We start from the raw sequence: 24947 nt of genomic DNA, 5'->3' as shown, positions 1-24947 counted from the left end.
AACAGGTTAAGCACATAGTTCTCTTGCAACTGTCTTGAATGTCTTGAGCAGGAGAAGCAATTCATCTAAGATCATTTGCAAAACTTTTCTTTTGCAGAGCTTCAAGGAACAGTCTAGTCAAAATTATACTTACATGATTCAAATAGGGCAATTTTTTTTTATTAGTTTTTTATTTTTATTATTCAGCATAATAACTTCCAGCATTTTGTTTACGCCATACAAGACACAATTTAAACATTTAACACAAGGGTAGTCTACAATCAAAACTTAATGATGTAACCTGGATTCAACATAGCTTAATTAACAGTTAATAATACAATAATAATATTAGCATAGATTTAAGCCCTAGCTCTTCCAATTCAATACTTATCAAGTTTTTCAGCTGAATTTTATCTCTATGTATAAGAGCCACCCAACCCCAACAAAACAACCCGACAAAACATAAAAAAAAAAGGGGGGAAAAAAAAAGAGAGTAAATCCCCTCCCGTTCAATTCACTCCCCTCACCCACTCAAAGGATTATAATTGACGGGATCTCAGTAAGAGTACACCCAGAGCAGCCTATTGAGTTAGTTCTCTCTTCTTTAGTTGTTACCAGGCTATTAGGAGTATCAATTCAGAGTTTCTAAACGGAAAACTTAAATCATTTATCTCCGTATCCGGCAGAGATCTGATGAACACTGACCATTTGTTAAAAATTGTCTGATATCCAATTCATTGTCTAGATTAGTGTCTCTTTGTTCTAACAAACATTGTTTTTTCAGACAGTTTTTAATCTCTGGGATAAATGGTGTTGCCCTCGACTTCCAGTTTTTAAGAATAAGGTATCTAGTTGCCAATATGGACAAAAGAATTATTTTATCATTTATGTGATGCGCATTATGATTCAATAGTCCAAATATAGTTTGTAACGGTGTTATACCCGAAAAAGAGATTTTAAGAGTTTTGCTAAGCCAAAACTCTAGCTTCCACCAAAGATGCCTTATTTTAGGGCATTCCCAGATCATGTGCATTAAGTCTGCTATGAGTAAGGCTTAGGCCGAAACGCATAAGCCGTTCACTTTGATACTCCAGTTCACATTAACTCTGTTTTACTTGGGTTTTGTTACCCTTATGTTGTTGCTTTTTGCACCATTTTTGTTTTGTCCATAATTGGAATTTCTGAATAAATGCACTAAACTGCTGCCGCTCGAGTGCTTCTCAAATTTTTGTTCAGTTAATTTTGCTCTGGGGCCAGAGTGAGCACGGAGCTTGCGGCAAAGGGCTGCAGGGGTAATTATTTCATAGGAGCGCTGTTGGAGACAAGGGACCGGAACTCACGCAGACGGGGAGACGACTATGGAGTAACAGTACGTTTACTACCACTACAACGCTGAAAAGGAAAGGTATGATTCTCCACTAAGTCTGGGAAGCTGTGTTACGTTTTTGTGTTCAGTTGCATATCGTGTGATGTACTAAGTAACTTTGGGTCCGTTCTCCACTTATTACTTCATACAGAGGGGCGGAGGAACCCCACTGTTGATTCTAGCGCCCTCATACAGGGGGTTAAGTGTATTGATTTTTAAGTGTCATTCCAGGTGGTCTGTTTATCAACACACAAGGAGAAATTAGGCACTTTGTATGCCCTTATACTTTAAGTACTTGAGTGGTTTTGATTGATACATTTATTTCCATCAGGAATCTCATCTGTGTAACACTTTTTTGACACTTAACCCTTTTGGACTGTTTCCACACCAACCATTTTTTCCTCTTCACTTTTCATTGTATCAAGCTGACAAGGTAGCCTGAGCCACTTTCTGAATTGATAATTGAACGGATTCAGTATCAATATTGGAGTGAGGAATCATCTGGTTCCATAATAGAGTAATTTTCTCTAGCTCCGATTCACCTTTACTGGAATTAATCAGTTGGTAGCATAAGGAGATGGACCTATGACCATTTTTGAAGAGTGTTAACCAGCTTTCCAGTTTGACCAAGGACCAAGTCCAACCTGTTTCTTTCATAAGCTCTGTAAGGAAGTGTCTACTTTGCAAATATGCATAAAAATCCTTATTATTAATTTTGAACTCTTTTTTTAATTCTTCAAAAGATTTGACACATTTTCTCTCTGTATCGATCAAATATATCACCCTGTCCAAGCCCTGATTATGCCAGGTCTTAAAAAGTGCCGAGCTCAAACCTACAGGAAATTTCGGATTGCCCAAAAAATGGCAAATATTGAGAGACTTTGCATTTTAGAGATAAAAGTTCCCCCACTTTCCACCAGGCCTTCAATGGATTAGAAAAAGTTTTAAGTAATTTAATTTCTCTTGGTAATTCTTTAGGTGGACAGTGGATTAATGCTGAAGGGATATACGGATAGCATATAGTTTCCTCTAATAAATTATTTGTTATATAATCACTATGGAAAATCCAATCAGCCACCACTCGCACAAGGAAAGCGTAATTATAGAAGCGAATATTAGGCAGGGCAAGACCTCCATTCTCTTTTGAGAGAGATAACTTCTTTAAAGATATCCTTTTGGTCTTTTCCCTTGCCAAATGAATTTGCTGAGTGCACTATTAAGTATTCGAATATCCCTTTCCAATAAAATTAATGGAGTGTTCTGAAGTATGTAAAAAAGTTTTGGTAATAAGACCATTTTGAATAGAGCTATCCGACCAGAGATAGATATTGGAAGGCACTGCCAATTTTTCAATTTCTCCCTTATACTTTTTAGGATTGGAGTAATGTTAAGGTCATACAGCTCCCCAGGTGTAGAAGAAATGAGAATTCCTAAATATTTAAAAGAGTCTGTCGCCAGACTAAAAGGAATATTGGAGGGAGAGTTGTTATTTTTTCTAAGCCATAGTAGTTCTGATTTTGCTTGATTAATCTTGTAGCCTGAGAAGGATTCGAACCTAGCGGCAATGTCCAAGAATTTTGGTATACTGGTTTGAGTGTCAGAAAGGTATAGTAAATCTTCGTCCGCATAAAGGGCAATTTTTATAATCTGATTACCTATTTTAATTCCTGGTAATTGATGTCTGACCATGATCGCCAGGGGTTCTATTGAGACGTCAAAGAGCAGGGGGGAGAGAGGGCACTAGGGCATGCAATTTTAAACAACTTTCCAATTTACTTTTGTCATCAAATTTTCTTTGTTCTTGGTATTCTTTGTTGAAAGTTGATCCTTGGTGGGCTTATATGCTAATTTCTAACCTGTTGAAGGACGCCTCTTATCTCAGTGCATTTTGATAGCTTTTCACAGTTATATAGTGCTAGTTCATGTGTGTCCTATAGATAACACTGTGCTCATTCCTGTGGAGTTATTTATGAGTCAGCACTGAGCTAAAATGCAAGTCTGTCAAAAGAATTGTAATAAGGGACAGTCTGCAGAGGCTTAAACACAAGATTTTCACAGAGGTAAAAAGTGTATTTATATAACTGTGTAGGTTATGCAAAACTGGGGAATGGGTAATAAATGGATGATCTATCTTTTTAAACAATAAAATTCTGGAGTAGACTGTCCCTTTAAACATGTGGCAACAGTATGTTATAATAATATAATGCTGTAGCCATATTTTATTATCATATGAAGATGCCATTTAGAAATCTTTCCTGTAGGGTTATTTGAAGGCTGTTGTTGAATAATGCTGTTTTTAACTGTAACTCTCTTCCCATGGTTTTTGCACTAAAATGACTTTGTTTCTTTTTCAGGGCAGTTTTTGCGACAGGGGGAGCTTTTTTGGGAGAGTGGAAACTGTACCACAAGATGCCGTTGCTTGGATTTTAATAATGAAGTATTATGCCAGGAGTCAATCTGTGGCCCATATGAAGTCTGTGAACCAAAGGAGAAATTTTTCCAGTGTCTTCCAGTGGAAAGTAGCACCTGTGTGGTGTTTGGAGACCCTCATTACCACACCTTTGATGGTCTTCTCTTTCATTTCCAAGGGTCCTGCTCCTACCTCTTAGCCAGACACTGCTGGCCTGGGAACAATCTCCCCTTTTTCAGTGTAGAAGCCAAGAATGAGAACCGTGAAGGGTCATCCGTGTCATGGATAAAGGACATTTCTCTAGAGGTCTATTCTTATAATATTGTAATTCCAAAGGACAGTTTCGGCAAAGTGAAGGTAAGAATGTGCAAATGCATTACATTGAGAGGGGAAGGTATAAAACTAACACAAATAACTATGAATCATTCATCATCTTTGACTATAGGAGAAAAGATTTACTCCATGGGTAACTCTAGTTAAAGGAACACACTACCCAACATTTCATGATTCACATAGAGCATACAATTTTAAACAACTTTCCAAATTGCCTCCATTATCAAATTTGCTTCATTCTCTTGGCATCCTTTGTTAAAAAAGCAGCAATGCAAAAACAATTTTGCTAGCAAATATTCCTTTTTTTTTTTAATCCAGAGTCATTCTTGGACACTTCCTTCAAAACATATTTGATTATTTGGTTTCGTGTGTAACGTATCAGGGTCAGAAAATTGTGAAGAGACTTTCTAAGCAACTCTAATATTTCACTGTCACCTTTTACATCCCCCAGTGTCAGTGCTGAAGAACAAAGTGGTTGTTTTTGGAGTAAAATAATAGAAGTAAATTGCTGTCAAGTTTAAAAGGTGAAAAAAAGTGAAATGTAAATTTTGATGAATTAAAGTGCCTCATTTTTAATCAAATTTTTTAAAACCGGGCACTTTAGCATCAAAATTTACATTCACTTTAAATGGTGCGTGAGATTGGGCTTTAGATTTACTTTTTACAACATGAAGTATCATTTTTATGAGAACAACAATTTGTTGCCATATTACATCGGCTTCTCCTAAATTTGTCTTTATTCTTTTAAAGCTACATTTTATTGCAACCACAAAAAAATATAATAATCTGCTTAATTCTTTTTTGTGGGTCAAAATGTTCTCACTTTTTGGTTATTCTCTGCATATGGCTTTTACAGAAACATTTATATTATCTCAAATTTTTATCACTTTTTATTGCCCCCCCTAAAATGGTTATGCATAGAAAAATGAGTGACAGTTTGTTTCGCTAGGCTTATTCAGCAATGGCAGTAAAATGATGTGTTCAAACTAATGAAGTACTAGATTTGAAAGCTCTGCATGGAAACCATTTTCAACTATATATTTGTACCCTTTTCTTTCTTTTTTATTATATTTGGTCATTTCTAGCTTACAATCATTTTTGTGCATTCACAGTAACACATTTTAACTCTGATTTAGCCGTGCACTGCCTTTTTTCTAGCATAATGGTATTTCAACATTTATTCAAATATTTTGTTTTGTATTTTTTTAAAGGATTGTGTCTCTGCTGAATAAATCAACTTTTTTATCAGCAATTTTGTAGGCTTGTCAATATCCACCAATATAGCTGTTGTAGGTTCAAATATAATTGAAACAGAACAAATTTTACTTGATCTCTTTCATACAAAAACACATGTTTTATGTGTAAAAGCTGCACTTTTATTTTGTATGCCAGATTTGTTTTGGCAAAATCAAACATTTTTGGCAAATAATAAGCTAAGAAAAAAAATGCTATAATACGTAAAAAATTAAAGGGACAGTCTACACCATAATTTTTATTATTTAAAAAGATAGATAATCCCTTTATTATCCATTCCCTAGTTTTGCACAACCAACATAGTTATATAAATACACTTTTTACCTCTGTGATTATCTTTTATCTAAGCCTCAGCAAACTGCCCCCTTATTTCAGTTCTTTTGACAGACATCCATTTTAGCCAATCAGTGCTGACTCACCTGAACTCCATGTGCGTAAGCACAGTGTTATCTATATGACACACATGAACTAAAACCCTCTAGTGGTGAAAAACTGTCAAAATGCCCTGAAAGAAGAGGCGGCCTTTAAGGGCTTAGGAATTAGCATATGAACTTCCTAGGTTTAGCTTTCAACTAAGAATACCAAGAGAACAAAGTAAAATTGGTGATAAAAATAAAATGGAAAATTGTTTAAAATTACATTCTCTATCTGAATCATGAAAGTTTATTTTGGACTAAACTGTCCCTTTAAAGGACTAGTCTAGTCAAAATTAAACTTTCAATTTTTCTTCGTTCTCTTCGTATCTTTATTTGAAAAGCAAGAATGTAAGCATGGGAGTCGGCCCATTTTTGGTTCAGCACCTGGGTGGCCCTTTCTGATTGGTGTCTAAATACAGCCACTAATCAGCAAGCGCTACCCAGGTGCTGAGGCAAAAAAGGTCTGGCTCCTAAGATTACATTCAAATAAAGATACCAAGAGAACGAAGAAAAATTGATATAGGAGTTGCTTAAAATTGCTGCTCTATCTGAATCATGAAACTTCAATTTTGACTATAGGCTGTCCCTTTAAACTTTCACAATTCAGATAGAGTGTGCCATTTTAAGAAACTTTTCAGTTTACCAATGTTATCAAATTGGCTTTGTTACTTTTATATTCTTTGTTTAAAAGCACACCTAGGTAGGCTCAGGAGCAGCAATTCATATGCCTCTTATCAGTGGCTCAACATATATATGTTCAGCTAGGTCCCGGTAGAGTATTGCTGCTATGGAGCTGGTTTGGCATTGGTTAAATAAATAATTCTAATAAGCAATAAAAAGTTATTTTACTCCAGTATGTCCTTGTACTCCAATAGAGTTATGATACTTGTATATGCTTGTGCTCCAATATAGTTATTACACTTGTATATCCTTGTGCTCCAATAGAGTTATTACACGTGTATGTCCTTGTGCTCCAGTAGAGTTATTACACTTGTATATGCTTGTGCTCCAATAGAGTTATTACACGTGTATGTCCTTGTGCTCCAGTAGAGTTATTACACTTGTATGTCCTTGTGCTCCAATAGAGTTATTACACTTGTATGTCCTTGTGCTCCAATAGAGTTATTACACTTGTGTGTCCTTGTGCTCCAATAGAGTTATTACACTTGTATGTCCTTGTGCCCCAATAGAGTTATTACACTTGTATGTCCTTGTGCTCCAATAGAGTTATTACACTTGTATGTCCTTGTACTCCAATAGAGTTATGATACTTGTATATGCTTGTGCTCCAATAGAGTTATTACACGTGTATGTCCTTGTGCTCCAGTAGAGTTATTACACTTGTATGTCCTTGTGCTCCAATAGAGTTATTACACTTGTATGTCCTTGTGCTCTAATAGAGTTATTACACTTGTATATCCTTGTGCTCTAATAGAGTTATGATACTTGTATGTCCTTGTGCTCCAATAGAGTTATTACACTTGTATATCCTTGTGCTCTAATAGAGTTATTACACTTGTATGTCCTTGTGCTCCAATAGAGTTATTACACATGTATGTCCTTGTGCTCCAATAGAGTTATTACACTTGTATGTCCTTGTGCTCTAATAGAGTTATTACACTTGTATATCCTTGTGCTCTAATAGAGTTATGATACTTGTATGTCCTTGTGCTCCAGTAGAGTTATTACACTTGTATGTCCTTGTACTCCAATAGAGTTATGATACTTGTATATGCTTGTGCTCCAATAGAGTTATTACACGTGTATGTCCTTGTGCTCCAGTAGAGTTATTACACTTGTATGTCCTTGTGCTCCAATAGAGTTATTACACTTGTATGTCCTTGTGCTCTAATAGAGTTATTACACTTGTATATCCTTGTGCTCTAATAGAGTTATGATACTTGTATGTCCTTGTGCTCCAATAGAGTTATTACACTTGTGTGTCCTTGTGCTCCAATAGAGTTATTACACATGTATGTCCTTGTGCTCCAATAGAGTTATTACACTTGTATGTCCTTGTGCTCTAATAGAGTTATTACACTTGTATAACCTTGTGCTCCAATAGAGTTATTACACTTGTATATCCTTGTGCTCTAATAGATTTATGATACTTGTATGTCCTTGTGCTCCAATAGAGTTATTACACTTGTGTGTCCTTGTGCTCCAATAGAGTTATTACACATGTATGTCCTTGTGCTCTAATAGAGTTATTACATGTGTATATCCTTGTGCTCTAAAATAGAGTTATTACAAGTGTATGTCCTTGTGCTCCAGTAGAGTTATTACACTTTTATGTCCTTGTGCTCCAATAGAGTTATTACACTTGTATGTCCTTGTGCTCCAATAGAGTTATTACACTTGTATATCCTTGTGCTCCAATAGAGTTATTACACGTGTATGTCCTTGTGCTCCAGTAGAGTTATTACACTTGTATGTCCTTGTGCTCCAATAGAGTTATTACACTTGTATATCCTTGTGCTCCAATAGAGTTATTACACGTGTATGTCCTTGTGCTCCAATAGAGTTATTACACTTGTATGTCCTTGTGCTCCAATAGAGTTATTACACGTGTATGTCCTTGTGCTCCAATAGAGTTATTACACTTGTGTGTCCTTGTGCTCCAATAGAGTTATTACACTTGTATGTCCTTGTGCCCCAATAGAGTTATTACACTTGTATGTCCTTGTGCTCCAATAGAGTTATTACACTTGTATGTCCTTGTACTCCAATAGAGTTATGATACTTGTATATGCTTGTGCTCCAATATAGTTATTACACGTGTATGTCCTTGTGCTCCAATAGAGTTATTACACTTGTATGTCCTTGTGCTCCAATAGAGTTATTACACTTGTGTGTCCTTGTGCTCCAATAGAGTTATTACACTTGTATGTCCTTGTGCCCCAATAGAGTTATTACACTTGTATGTCCTTGTGCTCCAATAGAGTTATTACACTTGTATGTCCTTGTACTCCAATAGAGTTATGATACTTGTATATGCTTGTGCTCCAATAGAGTTATTACACGTGTATGTCCTTGTGCTCCAGTAGAGTTATTACACTTGTATGTCCTTGTGCTCCAATAGAGTTATTACACTTGTATGTCCTTGTGCTCTAATAGAGTTATTACACTTGTATATCCTTGTGCTCTAATAGAGTTATGATACTTGTATGTCCTTGTGCTCCAATAGAGTTATTACACTTGTGTGTCCTTGTGCTCTAATAGAGTTATTACACTTGTATAACCTTGTGCTCCAATAGAGTTATTACACTTGTATATCCTTGTGCTCTAATAGAGTTATTACATGTGTATATCCTTGTGCTCTAATAGAGTTATTACAAGTGTATGTCCTTGTGCTCCAGTAGAGTTATTACACTTGTATGTCCTTGTGCTCCAATAGAGTTATTACACTTGTATATACTTGTGCTCCAATAGAGTTATTACACGTGTATGTCCTTGTGCTCCAATAGAGTTATTACACTTACTTGTATGTCCTTGTGCTCCAATAGAGTTATTACACGTGTATGTCCTTGTGCTCCAATAGAGTTATGATACTTGTATATGCTTGTGCTCCAATAGAGTTATTACACTTGTATGTCCTTGTGCTCCAGTAGAGTTATTACACCAGTATGTCCTTGTGCTCCAATAGAGTTATTACACTTGTATATTCTTGTGCTCCAATAGAGTTATTACACATGTATATCCTTGTGCTCCAATAGAGTTATTACACTTGTATGTCCTTGTGCTCCAATAGATTTATTACACGTGTATGTCCTTGTGCTCCAATAGAGTTATTACACTTGTATGTCCTTGTGCTCCAATAGATTTATTACACGTGTATGTCCTTGTGCTCCAATAGAGTTATTACACTTGTATGTCCTTGTGCTCCAATAGAGTTATTACACTTGTATGTCCTTGTGCTCCAATAGATTTATTACACGTGTATGTCCTTGTGCTCCAATAGAGTTATTACACCAGTATGTCCTTGTGCTCCAATAGAGTTATTACACTTGTATGTCCTTGTGCTCCAATAGAGTTATTACACTTGTATATCCTTGTGCTCCAATAGAGTTATGATACTTGTATGTCCTTGTGCTCCAATAGAGTTATTACACCAGTATGTCCTTGTGCTCCAATAGAGTTATTACACTTGTATGTCCTTGTGCTCCAATAGAGTTATGATACTTGTATATGCTTGTGCTCCAATATAGTTATTACACCAGTATGTCCTTGTGCTCCAATAGAGTTTTTACACTTGTATGTCCTTGCGCTCCAATAGAGTTATTACACTTGTATATCCTTGTGCTCCAATAGAGTTATAACACATGTATGTCCTTGTGCTCCAATATAGTTATTACACTTGTATGTCCTTGTGCTCCAATAGAGTTATTACACTTGTATGTCCTTGTGCTCCTATAGAGTTATTACACTTGTATATCCTTGTGCTCCAATAGAGTTATTACACCAGTATGTCCTTGTGCTCCAATAGAGTTATTACACTTGTATGTCCTTGTGCTCCAATAGAGTTATTACACTTGTATGTTCCTGTGCTCCAATAGATTTATTACACTTGCATGTCCTTGTGCTCCAATAGAGTTATTACACTTGTATATCCTTGTGCTCCAATAGAGTTATTACACGTGTATGTCCTTGTGCTCCAATAGAGTTATTACACCAGTATGTCTTTGTGCTCCAATAGAGTTATTACACTTGTATGTGCCTGTGCTCCAATAGATTTATTACACTTGCATGTCCTTGTGCTCCAATAGAGTTATTACACTTGTATATCCTTGTGCTCCAATAGAGTTATTACACGTGTATGTCCTTGTGCTCCAATAGAGTTATTACACCAGTATGTCCTTGTGCTCCAATAGAGTTATTACACCAGTATGTCCTTGTGCTCCAATAGAGTTATTACACTTGTATGTCCTTGTGCTCCAATAGAGTTATTACACTTGTATATCCTTGTGCTCCAATAGAGTTATGATACGTGTATGTCCTTGTGCTCCAATATAGTTATAACACTTGTATGTCCTTGTGCTCCAATAGAGTTATTACACTTGTATGTCCTTGTGCTCCAATAGAGTTATTACACTTGTATGTCCTTGTGCTCCAATAGATTTATTACACTTGTATATCCTTGTGCTCCAATAGAGTTATTACACTTGTATATCCTTGTGCTCCAATAGAGTTATTACACTTGTGTGTCCTTGTGCTCCAATAGAGTAATTACACATGTATGTCCTTGTGCTCCAATAGAGTTATTACACGTGTATGTCCTTGTGCTCCAGTAGAGTTATTACACGTGTATGTCCTTGTGCTCCAATAGAGTTATTACACATGTATGTCCTTGTGCTCCAATAGAGTTATTACACTTTTATGTCCTTGTGCTCCAGTAGAGTTATTACACTTGTATGTCCTTGTGCTCCAGTATAGTTATTACACTTGTATATCCTTGTGCTCCAATAGAGTTATTACACTTGTATATCCTTGTGCTCCAGTAGAGTTATTACACTTGTATGTCCTTGTTCTCCAGTAGAGTTATTACACTTGTATATCCTTGTGCTCCAATAGATTTATTACACGTGTATGTCCTTGTGCTCCAGTAGAGTTATTACACTTGTATGTCCTTGTGCTCCAATAGAGTTATTACACTTGTATGTCCTTGAGCTCCAATAGAGTTATTACACTTGTATGTCCTTGTGCTCCAATAGAGTTATTGCACTTGTATGTCCTTGTGCTCCAATAGAGTTATTACACGTGTATGTCCTTGTGCTCCAATAGAGTTATTACACTTGTATGTCCTTGTGCTCCAATATAGTTATTATACTTGTATGTCCTTGTGCTCCAATAGATTTATTACACGTGTATGTCCTTGTGCTCCAAGAGAGTTATGATACTTGTATATCCTTGTGCTCCAGTAGAGTTATTACACGTGTATGTCCTTGTGCTCCAGTAGAGTTATTACACTTGTATGTCCTTGTGCTCCAATAGATTTATTACACGTGTATGTCCTTGTGCTCCAAGAGAGTTATTACACTTGTATGTCCTTGTGCTCCAATATAGTTATTATACTTGTATGTCCTTGTGCTCCAATAGATTTATTACACGTGTATGTCCTTGTGCTCCAAGAGAGTTATGATACTTGTATATCCTTGTGTTCCAGTAGAGTTATTACACGTGTATGTCCTTGTGCTCCAGTAGAGTTATTACACTTGTATATCCTTGTGCTCCAATAGAGTTATTACACGTGTATGTCCTTGTGCTCCAGTAGAGTTATTACACTTGTATGTCCTTGTGCTCCAATAGAGTTATTACACTTGTATGTCCTTGAGCTCCAATAGAGTTATTACACTTGTATGTCCTTGTGCTCCAATAGAGTTATTACACTTGTATGTCCTTGTGCTCCAATATAGTTATTATACTTGTATGTCCTTGTGCTCCAATAGATTTATTACACGTGTATGTCCTTGTGCTCCAAGAGAGTTATGATACTTGTATATCCTTGTGCTCCAGTAGAGTTATTACACGTGTATGTCCTTGTGCTCCAGTAGAGTTATTACACTTGTATGTCCTTGTGCTCCAATAGATTTATTACACGTGTATGTCCTTGTGCTCCAAGAGAGTTATTACACTTGTATGTCCTTGTGCTCCAATAGAGTTATTACACTTGTATGTCCTTGTGCTCCAAGAGAGTTATTACACTTGTATGTCCTTGTGCTCCAGTAGAGTTATTACACTTGTATGTCCTTGTGCTCCAATAGATTTATTACACGTGTATGTCCTTGTGCTCCAAGAGAGTTATTACACTTGTATGTCCTTGTGCTCCAGTAGAGTTATTACACTTGTATGTCCTTGTGCTCCAAGAGAGTTATTACACTTGTATGTCCTTGTGCTCCAGTAGAGTTATTACACTTGTATGTCCTTGTGCTCCAATAGAGTTATTACACCAGTATGTCCTTGTGCTCCAATAGAGTTATTACACTTTTATGTCCTTGTGCTCCAAGAGAGTTATTACACTTGTATGTCCTTGTGCTCCAATAGAGTTATTACACTTGTGTGTCCTTGTGCTCCAATAGAGTTATTACACTTGTATGTCCTTGTGCTCCAATAGAGTTATTACACTTGTATGTCCTTGTGCTCCAATAGAGTTATTACACTTGTATGTCCTTGTGCTCCAATAGAGTTATTACACATGTATGTCCTTGTGCTCCAATAGAGTTATTACACGTGTATGTCCTTGTGCTCCAGTAGAGTTATTACACTTGTATGTCCTTGTGCTCCAATAGAGTTATTACACTTGTATGTCCTTGTGCTCCAGTAGAGTTATTACACTTGTGTGTCCTTGTGCTCCAATAGAGTTATTACACTTGTATGTCCTTGTGCTCCAGTAGAGTTATTACACGTGTATGTCCTTGTGCTCCAATAGATTTATTACACGTGTATGTCCTTGTGCTCCAGTAGAGTTATTACACTTGTATGTCCTTGTGCTCCAATAGAGTTATTACACTTGTATGTCCTTGTGCTCCAGTAGAGTTATTACACTTGTATATCCTTGTGCTCCAGTAGAGTTATTACACTTGTATGTCCTTGTGCTCCAGTAGAGTTATTACACTTGTATGTCCTTGTGCTCCAGTAGAGTTATTACACTTGTATGTCCTTGTGCTCCAAGAGAGTTATTACACGTGTATGTCCTTGTGCTCCAATAGAGTTATTACACGTGTATGTCCTTGTGCTCCAGTAGAGTTATTACACTTGTATGTCCTTGTGCTCCAATAGAGTTATTACACTTGTATGTCCTTGTGCTCCAGTAGAGTTATTACACTTGTGTGTCCTTGTGCTCCAATAGAGTTATTACACTTGTATGTCCTTGTGCTCCAGTAGAGTTATTACACGTGTATGTCCTTGTGCTCCAATTGATTTATTACACGTGTATGTCCTTGTGCTCCAGTAGAGTTATTACACTTGTATGTCCTTGTGCTCCAATAGAGCTATTACACTTGTATGTCCTTGTGCTCCAGTAGAGTTATTACACTTGTATATCCTTGTGCTCCAGTAGAGTTATTACACTTGTATGTCCTTGTGCTCCAGTAGAGTTATTACACTTGTATATCCTTGTGCTCCAGTAGAGTTATTACACGTGTATGTCCTTGTGCTCCAGTAGAGTTATTACACTTGTATGTCCTTGTGCTCCAGTAGAGTTATTACACTTGTATATCCTTGTGCTCCAGTAGAGTTATTACACGTGTATGTCCTTGTGCTCCAGTAGAGTTATTACACTTGTATGTCCTTGTGCTCCAGTAGAGTTATTACACTTGTATATCCTTGTGCTCCAGTAGAGTTATTACACGTGTATGTCCTTGTGCTCCAGTAGAGTTATTACACTTGTATGTCCTTGTGCTCCAGTAGAGTTATTACACGTGTATGTCCTTGTGCTCCAGTAGAGTTATTACACGTGTATGTCCTTGTGCTCCAGTAGAGTTATTACACGTGTATGTCCTTGTGCTCCAGTAGAGTTATTACACTTGTATGTCCTTGTGCTCCAGTAGAGTTATTACACTTGTATGTCCTTGTGCTCCAGTAGAGTTATTACACTTGTATGTCCTTGTGCTCCAATAGAGTTATTACACGTGTATGTCCTTGTGCTCCAGTAGAGTTATTACACTTGTATGTCCTTGTGCTCCAATAGAGTTATTACACATGTATGTCCTTGTGCTCCAGTAGAGTTATTACAAGTGTGTGTCCTTGTGCTCCAGTAGAGTTATTACACTTGTATGTCCTTGTGCTCCAATAGAGTTATTACACGTGTATGTCCTTGTGCTCCAGTAGAGTTATGATACTTTTATGACTTTTTTCCTTGCCAGTGATATGAGGGCTCTATACTGTCTGGTGCAGTCATTGGTGCCATAATCTAACTGTTCCCATAAAATATAAACCTGGATTTTTTTTATCAATGTGTTGCTGATGTTGCTGATGATGCTCATTATCACAATATTTAACACCCTCTTTTAAAGCGACAATAAAGGGATAGGAATTAAACTTGCATGATTCAGATAGAGCAAGTCATTTTAAAACACTTTTAAATTTACTTCTATTTTCAAATATGCTTTGTACTCGTGGTATCCCTTGTTATTTAGTGTTTCATTTTTATTTAACTTCCACCCACTCAGAAAGTGATTGAACTCCCAGAATAGCATCGTCATGTTTTAGGTATAAAAGCTTATTTTAGAAATACAAAATATAAATAAAATGTTTAATTCAACGTATAAACCCAAAGCTTCCTCTGGAACCTCATTATCCTGATGTTGCCTATTATCTAAAGTTATTGTCATGCAAGTAAAGCTGTGTTGCAGTTCTCATTGCGGCCAAGAGGTTTCAAATCAAAAACAGATTTTTGATAAATGATTTTTTAATGAATTTGATTGTTCAATAACAAGAAGCTACGAACAATCTGGTAACTTAAAGTGAATGTAAATTTTGATGCTAAAATGCCCGGTTTTTAAAAATTCGATTAAAAACAGGGGCACTTTAATTCATCAAAATTTATATTTCACTCGTTGTGAAAAAAAACTTACTCTTTAATCTTGACAGCCGTTCCAGCTTCCTCCGCCCGTTGCAAAGCCTCTTCCTGGGTCTAAAATGAGGAACACGACTTCCTCCAATCACGGCATTGAATCAGATGCTGATTCCCCCTGGGGGGAAGCCGTGATTGGAGGATGACCAATCCATTATTTCTGACATCAGAAATGGCTTGTGACGACTGGAGGAAGCTGAAGCTGGAGCTGCTGTCAAGTTTAAAAGGTTAGTATTTTTTCACAACGAGTGAAATGTAAATTTTGATAAATTAAAGTGCCCCTGTTTTTAATCAAATTTTTTAAAACCGGGCACTTTAGCATCAAAATTGACATTCACTTTAAAGGAACAGTCTAGTCAAAATTAAAGTTTCAGGATTTAGATAGTTAATGCAATTTTAAACATCTTTCTAATTTACATTTATCATCAAAATTGCTATGTTCTTTTAGTATTCTTTGTTGAAAGCTAAACTTAAATAGGCTCATATGCTAATTTCTAAGCCCTAGAATGCTGCCTCTTGTCTCAGTACATTTTGACAGTGTTTTAGAGCTAGACAGTGCTAGGTCATATAGACAACACTGTGCTCACTCCTGTGGAGTTGTTTATGAGTAATCACTGATTGGCTAAAATGCAAGTCTGTCAAAAGTGCTAAGAAAAGGGGGCAGTCTGCAGAGGTTAAGATACAGGGGTCAAGTCGAGCGGGAACGCATGAGAATGGAGTTGCTGCACTATTTTTGCAGGAGGAACTAAGTTCCCCCTGGACAGAGAACAGAAAGCTTCAGTAAACACTGCTGCTGCTGGTGGGAGGAGCTGGAGCACAGTCTGATTAGAGGGATAGTGAGATCCTCTAGTAATGGGCAGTAACACTTCCTACAATAAACTAAATGCAAGCCTGTCAGCTGTTCTGCAGTTTGATCACCCTGCACTGTGTGGAGCACATGGTGCTTACATTTCTGTGTGGCTTGCTCTGGTGTTATTTAGCTCCGTTCAGCAGAAATAGGACTATTGCACCTTAAGTGGTTGAGACTCTGTGACATTTGAGGATTCTCAGGCCCAAAGGCAACCATTCAACCCTTCATTGGATTTTAATTTTTGTGTAGGACTTGACCCCTGTTTAGATACAAGGTAATCACAGAGGTAAAAAGTATATTGATATAATCATGTTAGTTATGCATAACTGGGGAAAGGGTAATAAAGGGATTATCTATCTTTTTAAACAATAACATTCTGGATTAGACTGTCCCTTTCAGTCTAGTTTCATCCCTGGCTAAAGTCCAGTTTTAGTCTTTGCTAAAGAGGATCCTGTTACACCCTGAAACTTAAAGGTCCATGGAAGTGGGATGGGACACAACACAGAACAGAAAAGTAGGTTAAATTCCAACAAAACAAATAAGATTAGTTTGTATAGGAAGAGACAAAGAAGCTGTCTCAAAAATCATTCTGTTTGTTCTCCTAAACCTTTTAGAAACTTAACAACCAGAATCAATTATTCCAAGACAATAATGAGCAGAAGAAATGGTTCAGGGACTAGTAAAACATGTACAGTTGATCTGAAAGCAGGTTTAGAGATGAAAAAGAACACATTTATGTTAAAAATAGTAAATATTGTGTCATCTTTTGTTAGATAAATGCTTAGCATGTATTAGGCTTAGCTAGAGCTGTTTTTACTTACCAGTTGTCAAATATTTTGCTTAGGGGGTGCACAGTTTAAGGGAACTCCTAGGGTTTGGTTTCTCTTTTTTTTTTTTATTGCACTGATGCAGATTCAGTTAAAGCGACAATAAAGTCAAAATGAAAGCGATAGTAAATCGTAGCGTGTGTGAATCGTTAGCATTTACCAGTGCAACAAATAAAGAGGACTTTCAGTTATGAAGTATAAAGTACGGGTATTATATATCTGGCTTAACTTGTTACAATTATGGTTTTAGTGTTGGAGCTGGAGTAATGATTGCTATTAAAACCCAAGGTTGTGGCTAGAATGTAGGTGATCACTAGAGTTTTAGGGGTATATTTATCAAAGTGCGAGCGGACATGATACAATGTAGCATATCATGTCCGCTGCACATCGATAAATGCCGACAGCATAAACTGTCAGCATTTATCATTGCACAAGCAGTTCACCCGAACTGCTTGTGCAATACCGTGCCCTGCAGATTTGCGGCCAATAAACCACTAGCAGGGGGAGTCAATCAACCCAATCGTATTTGATTGGATTGATTTCTGGCCGCTGTCTCAGAGCAGGACAAGTTATTGCTTCATAACTTCTGTTTCCGGCGAGCCTGAAGGATTGCGCGGACACAAGGCATCAATCTCTATTCAGAGCTTGGTAATTCGGCCCCTTCCTCTCTTTTATGTCAGAGAAGGTTACATTTCACACCAAAGTGTTTATACAAAGCTTCCCCTATTAGCAAGAGAACAGCTAATTGCCTGTCCATGAAATTACTGCAGAGAAAGTATATTTTCTGCTGTAATATTTTTGCACCATTTTCATGGGGCCATTATTAGGGTTTTGACAATGTCTTTGTCGGGTGAGGTTTGAAAAACAAGAAACATATTATAGTTATAGGTCCATTATAGTCAAAAAATGACATGCTCTAATCTGTAATTTAAAACTATGGACCATAAACTACTGTATATTAAACCCCCACAAAGGGATTAAACAAAGAAGAAATACCACCTGGGAACCCCAGAGAACTGCTGGTCCCTAATGGAAAATGTCAATGATCCAAAAAGAAGTGCTAGTTCCATGTGTGAGTCATGTGACTAACACTACTGATTGGACAGAGGAGTTTTTGCTTGGGACCAGCAGTGCTTAGCCCTTTAAATTGTGAGTACCAATGTGAACAGTGTCAGATAAAGTACCTCAAGAATATTATAAGTATGTCTGCCATTAAGTCATTTACAAATGTACAATATCAAAGAAATTAGCCAAATTTACAGGTCAAACTTGAAGTTCGACACAGTGAAAGACACCAGAGACACAGTGAAACACACCAGAGACAGTGAAACACACCAGAGACACAGTGAAACACATCAGAGACAGTGAAACACACCAGACACAGTGAAACACACCAGACACAGTGAAACATATCAGAGACAGTGAAACTCACCAGAGACACAGTGAAACACATCAGAGACAGTGAAACACACCAGACACAGTGAAACACATCAGACACAGTGAAACACACCAGAGACACAGTGAAACACATCAGAGACAGTGAAACACACCAGACACAGTGAAACACATCAGACACAGTGAAACACACCAGACACAGTGAAACACATCAGAGACACAGTGAAACACACCAGACACAGTGAAACACACCAAACACAGTCAAACACACCAGACACAGTGAAACATATCAGAGACAGTGAAACACACCAGACACAGTGAAACACACCAGAGACACAGTGAAACACATCAGAGACAGTGAAACACACCAGACACAGTGAAACACACCAGACACAGTGAAACATATCAGAGACAGTGAAACTCACCAGAGACACAGTGAAACACATCAGAGACAGTGAAACACACCAGACACAGTGAAACACACCAGACACAGTGAAACACACCAGAGACACAGTGAAACACATCAGAGACAGTGAAACACACCAGACACAGTGAAACACATCAGACACAGTGAAACACACCAGACACAGTGAAACACATCAGAGACACAGTGAAACACACCAGACACAGTGAAACACACCAAACACAGTCAAACACACCAGACACAGTGAAACATATCAGAGACAGTGAAACACACCAGACACAGTGAAACACACCAGAGACACAGTGAAACACACCAGAGACACAGTGAAACACATCAGAGACACAGTGAAACACAGAGACACAGTGAAACACATCAGAGACACAGTGAAACACACCAGACACAGTGAAACACACCAAACACAGTGAAACACACCAGACACAGTGAAACATATCAGAGACAGTGAAACACACCAGACACAGTGAAACACATCAGAGACACAGTGAAACACACCAGACACAGTGAAACACACCAGAGACACAGTGAAACACACCAGACACAGTGAAACACACCAGAGACAGTGAAACACACCAGAGACACAGTGAAACACATCAGAGACACAGTGAAACACACCAGACACAGTGAAACACACCAGAGACACAGTGAAACACAGAGACACAGTGAAACACACCAGACACAGTGAAACACACTAGAGACACAGTGAAACACACCAGAGACAGTGAAACACACCAGAGACAGTGAAACACACCAGACACAGTGAAACACATCAGATACAGTGAAACACACCAGACACAGTGAAACACATCAGAGACAGTGAAACACACCAGACACAGTGAAACACATCAGAGACACAGTGAAACACACCAGACACAGTGAAACACATCAGAGACACAGTGAAACACACCAGACACAGTGAAACACACCAGACACAGTGAAACACACCAGAGACAGTGAAACACACCAGACACAGTGAAACACATCAGAGACACAGTGAAACACACCAGACACAGTGAAACACATCAGAGACAGTGAGACACACCAGACACAGTGAAACACATCAGAGACACAGTGAAACACACCAGAGACACAGTGAAACACACCAGAGGCACAGTGAAACACACCAGACATAGTGAAACACACCAGAGACAGTGAAACACACCAGAGACACAGTGAAACACATCAGACACAGTGAAACACATCAGAGACAGTAAAACACACCAGACACAGTGAAACACATCAGAGACACAGTGAAACACATCAGACACAGTGAAACACATCAGAGACACAGTGAAACACACCAGAGACACAGTGAAACACATAAGAGACAGTGAAACACACCAGAGACACAGTGAATCACAGAGGCACAGTGAAACACACCAGACACAGTGAAACACATCAGAGACACAGTGAAACACATCAGAGACAGTGAAACACACCAGACACAGTGAAACACATCAGAGACACAGTGAAACACACCAGACACAGTGAAACACATCAGAGACACAGTGAAACACACCAGACACAGTGAAACACATCAGAGACACAGTGAAACACACCAGACACAGTGAAGCACATCAGAGACAGTGAAACACACCAGAAACAGTGAAACACATCAGAGACACAGTGAAACACACCAGAGACACAGTGAAACACATCAGAGACACAGTGAAACACACCAGACACAGTGAAACACACCAGAGACACAGTGAAACACAGAGACACAGTGAAACACACCAGACACAGTGAAACACACCAGAGACACAGTGAAACACAGAGACACAGTGAAACACACCAGACACAGTGAAACACATCAGAGACACAGTGAAACACATCAGACACAGTGAAACACACCAGACACAGTGAAACACATCAGAGACACAGTGAAACACACCAGAGACACAGTGAAACACACCAGAGACACAGTGAAACACACCAGAGACAGTGAAACACATCAGAGACACAGTGAAACACATCAGAGACACAGTGAAACACACCAGACACAGTGAAACACACCAGACACAGTGAAACACATCAGACACAGTGAAACACACCAGAGACACAGTGAAACACACCAGACACAGTGAAACACATCAGACACAGTGAAACACACCAGACACAGTGAAACACACCAGAGACAGTGAAACACACCAGACACAGTGAAACACACCAGAGACACAGTGAAACACACCAGAGACAGTAAAACACACCAGACACAGTGAAACACACCAGAGACAGTGAAACACACCAGAGACACAGTGAAACACACCAGAGACAGTGAAACACACCAGACACAGTGAAACACACCAGACACAGTGAAACACACCAGAGACACAGTAAAACAAACCAGACACAGTGAAACACACCAGAGACACAGTGAAACACACCAGACACAGTGAAACACACCAGAGACAGTGAAACACACCAGACACAGTGAAACACACCAGAGACAGTGAAACACACCAGAGACACAGTGAAACACACCAGAGACACAGTGAAACACACCAGAGACACAGTGAAACACATCAGAGACAGTGAAACACACCAGAGACACAGTGAAACACACCAGAGACACAGTGAAACACACCAGAGACACAGTGAAACACATCAGAGACAGTGAAACACACCAGAGACACAGTGAAACACACCAGAGACACAGTGAAACACACCAGAGACACAGTGAAACACATCAGAGACACAGTGAAACACAGAGACACAGTGAAACACATCAGAGACACAGTGAAACACACCAGAGACACAGTGAAACACAGAGACACAGTGAAACACATCAAAGACACAGTGAAACACATCAGAGACACAGTGAAACACACCAGAGACACAGTGAAACACACCAGAGACACAGTGAAACACAGAGACACAGTTAAACACATCAGAGACACAGTGAAACACACCAGAGACACAGTGAAACACACCAGAGACACAGTGAAACACACCAGAGACACAGTGAAACACACCAGACACAGTGAAACACACCAGAGACACAGTGAAACACACCAGAGACACAGTGAAACACACCAGACACAGTGAAACACACCAGAGACACAGTGAAACACACCAGAGACACAGTGAAACACAGAGACACAGTGAAACACACCAGAGACACAGTGAAACACACCAGACACAGTGAAACACCAGAGACACAGTGAAACACACCAGACACAGTGAAACACACCAGACACAGTGAAACACCAGAGACACAGTGAAACACACCAGACACAGTGAAACACACCAGACACAGTGAAACACACCAGACACAGTGAAACACACCAGAGACACAGTGAAACACCAGAGACACAGTGAAACACACCAGAGACACAGTGAAACACATCAGACACAGTGAAACACACCAGACACAGTGAAACACACCAGAGACACAGTGAAACACATCAGAGACACAGTGAAACACACCAGAGACAGTGAAACACATCAGAGACACAGTGAAACACATCAGAGACAGTGAAACACATCAGACACAGTGAAACACACCAGACACAGTGAAACACAGAGACACAGTGAAACACATCAGAGACACAGTGAAACACACCAGACACAGTGAAACACACCAGACACAGTGAAACACACCAGAGACAGTGAAACACACCAGACACAGTGAAACACACCAGAGATACAGTGAAACACACCAGAGACACAGTGAAACACATCAGAGACACAGTGAAACACACCAGAGACAGTGAAACACACCAGACACAGTGAAACACACCAGACACAGTGAAACACACCAGAGACAGTGAAACACACCAGACACAGTGAAACACACCAGAGACAGTGAAACACACCAGACACAGTGAAACACACCAGAGACACAGTGCAACACACCAGAGACAGTGAAACACACCAGAGACAGTGAAACACACCAGACACAGTGAAACACATCAGAGACACAGTGAAACACACCAGAGACACAGTGAAACACATCAGAGACACAGTGAAACACAGAGACACAGTGAAACACACCAGAGACACAGTGAAACACACCAGAGACACAGTGAAACACACCAGAGACAGTGAAACACACCAGACACAGTGAAACACACCAGAGACACAGTGAAACACACCAGAGACAGTAAAACACACCAGACACAGTGAAACACACCAGAGACAGTGAAACACACCAGAGACACAGTGAAACACACCAGAGACAGTGAAACACACCAGACACAGTGAAACACACCAGACACAGTGAAACACACCAGAGACACAGTGAAACAAACCAGACACAGTGAAACACACCAGAGACACAGTGAAACACACCAGACACAGTGAAACACACCAGAGACAGTGAAACACACCAGACACAGTGAAACACACCAGAGACAGTGAAACACACCAGAGACACAGTGAAACACACCAGACACAGTGAAACACATCAGAGACACAGTGAAACACACCAGAGACACAGTGAAACACACCAGAGACACAGTGAAACACACCAGAGACACAGTGAAACACATCAGAGACAGTGAAACACACCAGAGACACAGTGAAACACACCAGAGACACAGTGAAACACACCAGAGACACAGTGAAACACACCAGAGACACAGTGAAACACATCAGAGACAGTGAAACACACCAGAGACACAGTGAAACACACCAGAGACACAGTGAAACACACCAGAGACACAGTGAAACACATCAGAGACAGTGAAACACACCAGAGACACAGTGAAACACACCAGAGACACAGTGAAACACACCAGAGACACAGTGAAACACATCAGAGACACAGTGAAACACAGAGACACAGTGAAACACATCAGAGACACAGTGAAACACACCAGAGACACAGTGAAACACAGAGACACAGTGAAACACATCAAAGACACAGTGAAACACATCAGAGACACAGTGAAACACACCAGAGACACAGTGAAACACACCAGAGACACAGTGAAACACACCAGAGACACAGTGAAACACAGAGACACAGTTAAACACATCAGAGACACAGTGAAACACACCAGAGACACAGTGAAACACACCAGAGACACAGTGAAACACACCAGACACAGTGAAACACACCAGAGACACAGTGAAACACACCAGAGACACAGTGAAACACACCAGACACAGTGAAACACACCAGAGACACAGTGAAACACACCAGAGACACAGTGAAACACATCAGAGACACAGTGAAACACAGAGACACAGTGAAACACACCAGAGACACAGTGAAACACATCAGAGACACAGTGAAACACATCAGAGACAGTGAAACACATCAGACACAGTGAAACACACCAGACACAGTGAAACACAGAGACACAGTGAAACACATCAGAGACACAGTGAAACACACCAGACACAGTGAAACACATCAGAGACACAGTGAAACACATCAGAGACACAGTGAAACACACCAGAGACACAGTGAAACACACCAGAGACACAGTGAAACACACCAGACACAGTGAAACACACCAGAGACACAGTGAAACACACCAGAGACACAGTGAAACACACCAGACACAGTGAAACACACCAGAGACACAGTGAAACACACCAGAGACACAGTGAAACACATCAGAGACACAGTGAAACACATCAGAGACAGTGAAACACATCAGACACAGTGAAACACACCAGACACAGTGAAACACAGAGACACAGTGAAACACATCAGAGACACAGTGAAACACACCAGACACAGTGAAACACACCAGACACAGTGAAACACACCAGAGACAGTGAAACACACCAGACACAGTGAAACACACCAGAGATACAGTGAAACACACCAGAGACACAGTGAAACACATCAGAGACACAGTGAAACACACCAGAGACAGTGAAACACACCAGACACAGTGAAACACACCAGACACAGTGAAACACACCAGAGACAGTGAAACACACCAGACACAGTGAAACACACCAGAGACAGTGAAACACACCAGACACAGTGAAACACACCAGAGACACAGTGCAACACACCAGAGACAGTGAAACACACCAGAGACAGTGAAACACACCAGACACAGTAAAACACATCAGAGACACAGTGAAACACACCAGAGACACAGTGAAACACATCAGAGACACAGTGAAACACAGAGACACAG

The 24947-nt window shown here is 39.2% G+C and overlaps 1 protein-coding gene across 1 annotated transcript in view; it reads left to right on the top strand.

Moving 5' to 3' along the window:
- TECTA (tectorin alpha) overlaps positions 1-24947 on the top strand; it is a 465600-nt gene that overhangs the window by 14797 nt on the left and 425856 nt on the right. Inside the window, exon 6 of the mRNA XM_053691581.1 lies at positions 3700-4112. Coding sequence (XP_053547556.1) covers positions 3700-4112 — 413 coding nt within the window. The remainder of the gene's footprint in view (positions 1-3699; positions 4113-24947) is intronic.

Source organism: Bombina bombina, chromosome 8, assembly GCF_027579735.1.
Source record: "Bombina bombina isolate aBomBom1 chromosome 8, aBomBom1.pri, whole genome shotgun sequence".
NCBI lineage: Eukaryota > Metazoa > Chordata > Amphibia > Anura > Bombinatoridae > Bombina > Bombina bombina.
Note: the sequence above shows the minus strand (reverse complement) of the source record. Positions and strands in the feature narration are given on the sequence as shown.